This window comes from Vicia villosa, linkage group LG4 (genome assembly GCF_029867415.1).
Source record: "Vicia villosa cultivar HV-30 ecotype Madison, WI linkage group LG4, Vvil1.0, whole genome shotgun sequence".
NCBI lineage: Eukaryota > Viridiplantae > Streptophyta > Magnoliopsida > Fabales > Fabaceae > Vicia > Vicia villosa.
In genome coordinates, this window is record NC_081183.1 from 196,883,521 (window position 1) to 196,891,686 (window position 8,166).

The window sequence follows — 8,166 nt, forward strand, 5'->3', positions numbered from 1 at the left end:
TAGTATTCAATTGTAAATATTAGATTAGCAAATTTTCACTAATAGATTCAAAAATATCTAATAAGAAAAACATCTAACATGAAAAGGCTTTTGAATTTATAACTAGTCACTTGAGTTAGTATAATAATGAACGTGTTTTATAACTCTATGCACCGTTATGACATTACACTAACTTCTAATTACAAATTAAAATCGCATAACTTGTCCACATACAACACTTCACTTTTTCTTCTTGAAGTTGAAGATTGACAGTAATTTTCCTGATAAATAATTATGGTTGGTTTGGGTTGGGTTTGCGGGTAGAGAATTGAAAATCCGATGCCCGAACCAATTGTCATTGAATTTCATTGGTTTGGTTCGGTTCTTGCCCGAACTCAAAAAATGTCCAACCCAAACACTATGGTTTGGTTTGGATTCCGGTTTGGTTCGGATTTACCCGAACCAATGAACACCCCTAGGTAATACAAAGCAATATGCGAATGAAACTAAACTAGGTAACCCTTCCTTTGACTAGTTTTCAATATACATATACTTTTAGATAAGCATTACTCACACGCACAATAGACACAAAATTTAATTTGACAAGAATTGTGGGGTTTTGTGAGAGTGAGGCAATCATATCATGACAAAAATAGAAAGATCAACTATCCACTAATATTCTTCAAAGCCAGCCATATTCACCCACCATGCAAATTGCACTTAATCATCCATGCTTGCCTCCAAACTATATACATAATTGACTTTAATCCAAGAAAAGCAATATTCCAGCTAGCAAGTTTTGTTGATATATATATTCTTCTCTTAAAGCTAGCTGCTCTCATCACCTATAAATACTACTTCATCATATCTCTCATTTCTCACACTTAATTCCCATTCTCTCAATCATGGCTTTCTCTAAGCTTCTAGCTGCTTCCCTTCTTGCATCACTTCTCTTTCTCCATTTTGTTGATGCTGCACATCAATCTGTACTTATATAATTTTAATCAGTATTTTTTTTCTGTTTTATAATCGAGCTATGCAGGGGCGGCCCAGCCAGCCCGGGCACGTGCCCGAACTCAATCCCTCATTTCTTTGTACTCTTCCCAATTTAATAGCTGATTTTTAGGCAAATCAGTGACAAAATTAGTAAATATAGAGTGTAAAAATTAAAAAAGATGAATAATCAATAGTATAAAATTTTTGCTTAGGCTGTCTAAAATTCTTGACTCCACCACTGGAGCTATGTATATTTTATATTTTTATAGAAAATATTACCAATAATACAATCTATAAACTTAACTAACTAATGCATGCTTTTAATGAATGGCAGGAACATACACAAACACAAGGTTCTCTTCTTCAGCAAATAGGTACAACTACATCATATAAATTCATGCATATAAGAGTACTTGATATATATGTGTGTGATTATAATTTTGATCAATTTGAAAACGTGATTACATATTTCAGATTGCAATGGATCATGTGTAGCAAGGTGCCGTTTATCATCTCGACCAAGATTGTGTCAAAGAGCATGTGGAACATGTTGTAGAAGATGTAACTGCGTGCCACCTGGCACTGCTGGAAACCAAGAAAAGTGTCCCTGTTATGCCAGCTTGACTACTCGTGGTGGCAAACGCAAGTGCCCATAGAAAAACAAAAACTACCTTAATTGGAATTTGGACTCACAATCTTTTATCATAATATATCCAAAATAATTACCATGCATTAATAATAAAAAATATAAGTATTGCTGAGTCAAATACGGTCTAAACCACATGGAAAATAAAATCTGTAGTTGTTTTCAATACCTGTTGAATTATCGAGTGTTAAATAATCTTGTTCGTTATCGTTTTCAATTTCTGTCTATTGTATTCACTTCTTTTGTACTACTACCTAATCATTAAATGAGAATTTCTTGTTGAATATTGTAATTTAAAATAATTTGTTATTATTTTGCTTTTAAATATTTGTGGCGATTGAAACATGTGGTCAGCAAAATAGTTTTTATCAGTAAATAGATTAGAGAGTTATCTAAGATTTGAGTGAAGTTTGGTGGAGTTCATAGATGATATGGTTGTAAAATACTAAAACAAATAGATTAATTAAGTTTTAAGGATTTTTTTTCAAGGATATATAGGACAATGAATCACTACTAATGAAATTCAATGACAAATGCATAAAATATTAAGTACTAACAATAACTAATATAAAATATTAATGTATAAAATATTAAGTACTAACAATAACTAATATAAAATAGGGTTAAATATGTTTTTAGTCCCTATAAATATGCGACCCTGCATTTTTAGTCCCTATAAAAGTTTTCTTCAAAGAATGATCCTTCTAAAATTTTTATGCATGCAATTTGAGTTCCTGTTATTTTCTAAAATTTTAAAAACTGTTTAATTACCCTTTAATTTTTAAATTTTTAATTTTTTTTTTATATATGTTTAGAATACTGTAAAATATTTATTTACCAACTTTTAGAATTTTTTAAAACGAGAAGAATTAAATATGAATTTTTCAAATTTCAAAAAATAATGATAAAAGTAATGAAAATCTCAACTTAGAAATTAGATTTTGAATTTCTTTTTTTTCCAGGAACTTTTTAAAACATTATGAACATGTCTGCAAAATAATCATTCTAAAATACACATTGATTTGACAGTAGGGACTGAAACTAGGTGCATAATAATTTTATAAGGACCATTCATTGAAGAAAAATTTTATAGGGACTAAAAATGCAGGGTCGCATATTTATAGGGACTATAAACGTATTTAACCCTATAAAATATTATTTGAATTGAAAAGAAATTGTTGCGACGGAGTGTAAAAAAAAAAAAACAAACCAAAACTATAAAAAAGCTTAAGTTTTTTAAGCAAACACAAAAAACTCTATTAGGCTTTCTTAAAAGAGGAGAAGGAAATCATAATTAATTATAACTATTTTACTATTCACTTACTCAATAAAAGTTCAAAGATTACAAGTGAATGACAACAACATGAGAGAACTAATCTATTTATAAACTACTAAGTTAACTTAAGCTACAAGCTAACTTAAATAATTGAGCTAAATAAACAGATCCAATTCAATATGCTAACAAACCTGGCATTTTGACTATTGCATGCTTGAGCATACTTCGCTTACAACATACATGACTTCGACATCGGCGTGTGAACAGACTTCGACAACATGTAATCTCTGTCGGACCAAGAAGCTACCTTTTTCGAGACTGGAGTTCGGTTCAACAAATCTCCACACAATATCAAGGAAACAAAATAGTTTTCTTCATGCAGCTTTATCAACTGCATACAGTTGAAAAACTTGCGGCTAGGAAATGTCTTGGTGATCATATCAACAACATTATCTTCAGTCGAAACCTTCAAAACTTGGACTTCTCCACGCTCGATTATTTCTCTTATGAAATGCAGTCTCACATCGATGTGCTTGATTCTCTCATGATAGGCTAAATTCTTCGACAGGTATATCGCACTTAGGCTGTCACATTTAACAGTGATTACTCGACCTTGAAGTTTTTGCTCATTCGCAAAACCATCAAGCCACAATGCTTCTTTCACAGGTTCGATGAGGGGAAAATATATTTTGCTTCAGTGGTTGATAAAGCAACAACCTTCTAAAGTGTCACTTTCGAACTGAGTGTTATGCCGAACATAATAAAAACATATCCAAAAATAGATTTTCTAGAAATCATACAACCTGCATAATTAGAATCGACAAATCTATCAATTTATACTTTTCTATCATCACCACAAGCTCCACCATAAATTAGGACTATGCTAAGAGACTCATTTATGTACCTTAGAATCCATTTCAATGCTTATCAGTGCGCCTTTCTAGGAGTCACACTATACCTCCTAATAAGGCTCACTGCATATGATATGTCTGGTCTCGTATAAACCATGGCATACATCAAAGAAACTATTATACTAGCATATGAAATGCTATGCTCTTTCAAATTCAGTACTAGGACTTTGAGTCGTACTCAGCTTGAATTGAGGATTTGTTAGTGTTACAACAGACTTTGAGTTCGACATACTAAATTTACCGAGTTTCTTCTTCAGGTATGTCTATTGAGATAAGCATAATCTCGACTGCTTTCTATCTCTCCGGATGTCAATCCCAAAAATCTTGGATGCATCTCCCAGATCCTTCATGTCGAGCTCCTTATTGAGTTCAACCCTCACCTTCATTACATCTTCGACATTGTTGCTTGCTATGAGGATATCATCCATATAAAGAAACAAAATAACAAATGAATTCCCAGGTCAAAATGTGAAGTAAACACAATGGTCGAACTGGTTCCTAATGAAACCTATGTGTGTCATGAGCTTGTCGAATCTCCTTTTCCATTGACGGGGAGATTGTTTCAGGCCGTATAATAACCTATTTAGCTTGCACACATAATCCTCCTTGCCTTTTTCTTCATACCTTTCAGGTTGTATTATCAGGATTGTTTCATCTAGATCACCATACAAGAAAACGGTCTTCACATCCATTTGTTCAAGTTCTAGGTCGAACTTTGTAATCATAGCTAACAATATTCTAATGGATATATGCTTCACAACAGGTGAGAACACATCATTGATATCGACTATTTCTCTCTGAGGGAACCCCCTATCAACAATTCTTGCTTTGAATCTCTTTGACATCACTCCTTCAATTCCTTCCTTAACCTTGAAAATCCACTTACAACTGTCTAACCCGACCCTTACAGGTTTCTCGATCAACTTCCAAGTTTTATTATCATGAAGAGATTTCATCTCATCATTCATGGCTTTCAACCATTCAGTCTTATTTTGACTCCTCACAACTTCCTTGTAGTCTCTAGGTTCTTCATCAAAGACTTCACTTCCAGAGATTAAGGCAAAGGCTATGTGATATGCATAACCAAATCTATGGGGTGGCATAATGACTCTTCTCGACCTGTCTTTTGCTAGTAGGTAGTCATCAAAAGTTTCCTCAATTTCTTCATCAACAACTTGTGCTTCTTCTTTGTCTTCATTTGGGTTATACAATTCAACATCACTATGCTTCACCTCAACAAAAATCTTTTCTTGTTCCAGCTCTTCGACCTTGTCACCACATAATAGATTTTTATTTCAAAAATTCGACCAGACCTCTTTTACTGACATGGCCAAGTCTCTTGTGCCATAACTCAGTCTTCGACAAAGGTTTTATGGATGTCACATTTGCTGAACCACTTACAACCTTATTCTCAAGGGTATACATGTTGGACTTTAGACTTCATACACAAGAGGGGGGTTGAATTGTGTCGTTTAGAAAAACATAATATTGAAAACTTTAAAAATTCTCTAGATTAAAATCAGAGTTTGAAAAACTTTTTTCTATATCTAAGCATCAAAAAATATATATTGAAATAAAATGCAAAATTTAATATTTTACCATTACATAATCACATAAAAGTAATTAGTTTCAAAACAAACTATTCTAACTTTGTTCAGTGGTCGTGTAAATTGTTGACTAAAACATGTTTTTACTAATAAATGGACTTTAAAATTAATCTAATATTCAAATCATATCCTAAGAGAATCCAATTTAATAGCTTTAGCATTGATCAAGTGTTTGGACAATTATAAAAACATACGGAGTATAAATCAATGTTACTGAAGTAGAATTAATGTTTATCAATGTTTGCCCAGTAGTTGGAGCTAACTCAAAGCGGATGGAGACTTGGTCCCATGTGATAAATACAATGAAGTTTAGGTTGTCTAGTTGGAAGAACAAACATCTTTCCATTGGCGGTCGAATAGTAATCCTGAAATCAGTCCTATACGCGATCTCGGTTTACTTCCTCTCCTTCTTCAAGGCTCCGGCAGGTATTATCCTTAAACTAGAATCTATGTTTAAACAATTTTTATGGGGGGGGGGGGGGGGGGGGGGGGGGGGGAATGAGGTATATAGGAAGATAAATTGGGTTAATTGAGCTAAGGTTTGTAGGCCAATCGTTGAGGGAGGGTTGGGAATTAGACGGTTAGGGATTTTTAATTCGGCTTTATTTGGAAAATTAGAGTAGAAAAAAGAGGAATCTGTTTTTGGCTTTAGTTAATAGATACGGGGCGAATGTGGGGACCATGAACTCGGGGGCAAGAGATAGCTCAAGTTGGTGGAAAGACTTGGGTAGCTTAGATCTTGGAAGGCTGGAAGACTCAAGTGAATATTCTGTAAAGAATATTTACAAGAATCTAACGTCGTTCGACTCTGGCGAATTAATCTGTCCATGGACAAAATTCTGGAACAAAGCAATTCCATCTAAAGTATCTTGCTTGATTTGGCGGTTACTTTAGAACAGAATCCCAACAATTGATAATATAGCCATAAGGGATGTAGTCTCGCAGGGCCAAAACAGTTGTGTAGGAGGATGCGGGAGGGAGGAGACATCATCACATCTTTTTTTCGAATGTAAGTTTTTTGCAGGTATTTGGAGCAGTATATGCAAGTGGCTGGGTGTTTCTTCAACTCTGCATAACGATGGTTGGCAGCACATGAGTCAGTTTGAATATCTGTTGGGAGGGGAAAAATCAACGTCTTTAAAGCTGCTCGTGTTGTGGTGCGCGTGTATTTGGTATATATGGAAGGCGAGGAATCATAAAATCTTTCGCAATGAAGACATTGACATCATAAAGGTGATTGAAGAAGCGAAGATTCATTCTTGGAAATGGCTCAAGATAAAATCGAATTGGATCAAGGAAGACTTTGTATTATGGTGTTTAAATCCTAAGGCCTGCCTTGGTCTAGCTAGTGGCAGCTTAATCTCCCGTCGAGTTTGTCCTTAGCCCAGCTCAGCCCGGAGCAGTGGCTATCCCCTTTTAATACCTGGAGGATTGCTGTTGTTCATACATTGTCGAGAGTTTTCTCTCATTGAACCTCAATAGATTTAGTCTTGGTGGTGGTTTGGGAGCAGAATATCATCTTTGGTGTTGGGAGGTCGGTTAGAGGCGAAGTGTCGGTTCTATATTGAGCAGTGTTTTCTGGTTGAGTTGCAATGGTGTGGTCGATTTCTGTGAACCGTTCTATTAAGTTTCTGTTGGATTGTTTTTGCTCAGGGCACTGCACATTGTTAATTGAGGTTGTGTGAGTCTATTGTGGTGGTTTTGGTGTGTAGTATAGTTGTACTGCTTTGTAACTTACTGCATTTATTGCAGAATTCCTGTATCAGACATTTTGCACCTCTTGTTAGTTTTATATTATTTTTGGCTGTTTAAAAAAAACATCATATTCGATGCTTCGAACAACTCTTTAGGTAGGAATTTCTCAACTGTTCTCAATGTACCATAGTTGTTCATTCGTTCTCAATGTACCATTAACAATCAATCAGTTTACCCACGTTATAAAAGTTTATGTATTCTAGATATTCATTCATTTTTAATGTATATTTATTGTTTAGTCATTCTCAATGAACAATTAGTTCTTATCTATTTTTATTGTGTGGGGAAAAGAGTAGGTTTGTCATACAAAATTCGAGCAAACCAAAATATTTATGCATTTAAATATTTTTGGCACATTTACCAAACAGCTGTTATAAATTGTCTAAGTAAAAGAGATATAATAATATGAAGATATATAAGAATAGACCAATCTTATGTATTTGTAAATATTGTTGGGTGTAACATTTTCATTTTTTGGATTTTTAGCTTTGCGTATTGAGACCATTTTTATTTACATTTCTCTATTAACATATTGTTTTTTTAAAAAGATTTGTAAGTTAAGAAAAATTAATTGTAGTATCATTTTTTTAAAAAATCATATCAAGTTATTTATGTTTACTTGAAGACATTCAAAGAATGTTAATAATTTGAATATTTTCTAATGAATGAATGTTTTTTTAAACTTATGGACACATTTATCTATTTTAAACATGTCTTATGTAATGGATCCAATTTGACCAATTTAATTTGCAATTATATGCTTATTTTAATTTTATGAGATGTGGGTGGATGGATATTGACTAACCTATGAAAAAATCAATAATTTTGTATTGCATGCTTAATTTTAGTTTTCATCAAATTTTTGTTCAAATTATAAGTTTAGTATTTGCTTAATATATGTTCATAAGATAAATTAGAATGAAATATTTGCGTTTAGTACTACTTTTATCCTCTCCATCTATATTTGTATCACTCTTTCTCAATCTTACATTTTAA

At 33.3% G+C, this 8,166-nt stretch overlaps 2 protein-coding genes across 3 annotated transcripts; both read left to right on the top strand.

The window, feature by feature from the left end:
• The first annotated feature begins 824 nt into the window (after positions 1-824).
• On the top strand, positions 825-1,923 carry LOC131594231 (gibberellin-regulated protein 1-like). Its single transcript, XM_058866312.1, has 3 exons — positions 825-965; positions 1,310-1,349; positions 1,450-1,923. Exons 1-3 carry the CDS (start codon positions 885-887, stop codon positions 1,629-1,631), a joined length of 303 nt encoding a protein of 100 aa, XP_058722295.1. The 5' UTR covers positions 825-884; the 3' UTR covers positions 1,632-1,923.
• Positions 1,924-5,559: 3,636 nt separating this feature from the next.
• LOC131594232 (uncharacterized) lies at positions 5,560-7,374 on the top strand. 2 transcript variants are annotated; one of them, XR_009281318.1, is made up of 2 exons: positions 5,560-5,841; positions 6,430-7,374. XR_009281318.1 is itself a non-coding variant. In XM_058866314.1 (2 exons), exons 1-2 carry the CDS (start codon positions 5,643-5,645, stop codon positions 6,796-6,798), a joined length of 558 nt encoding a protein of 185 aa, XP_058722297.1. In that variant the 5' UTR covers positions 5,560-5,642; the 3' UTR covers positions 6,799-7,374. The 2 variants fall into 2 exon arrangements, 1 of the variants encoding a protein (XP_058722297.1); XM_058866314.1 differs by having other exon boundaries at positions 6,440-7,374.
• The last annotated feature ends 792 nt before the right edge of the window (positions 7,375-8,166 follow it).

What these genes read in the sequence shown, in the direction of transcription:
- LOC131594231 (XM_058866312.1), top strand. Translation starts at nt 885, where the DNA reads ATGGCTTTCTCTAAGCTTCTAGCTGCTTCCCTTCTTGCATCACTTCTC. An exon ending in TTGATGCTGCACATCAATCT is followed by an intron (nt 966 to 1,309) that starts GTACTTATATAA and finishes AATGAATGGCAG; the next exon opens with GAACATACACAAACACAAGG. An exon ending in TTCTCTTCTTCAGCAAATAG is followed by an intron (nt 1,350 to 1,449) that starts GTACAACTACAT and finishes TACATATTTCAG; the next exon opens with ATTGCAATGGATCATGTGTA.
- LOC131594232 (XM_058866314.1), top strand. Translation starts at nt 5,643, where the DNA reads ATGTTTATCAATGTTTGCCCAGTAGTTGGAGCTAACTCAAAGCGGATG. An exon ending in CTTCTTCAAGGCTCCGGCAG is followed by an intron (nt 5,842 to 6,439) that starts GTATTATCCTTA and finishes AGTTTTTTGCAG; the next exon opens with GTATTTGGAGCAGTATATGC.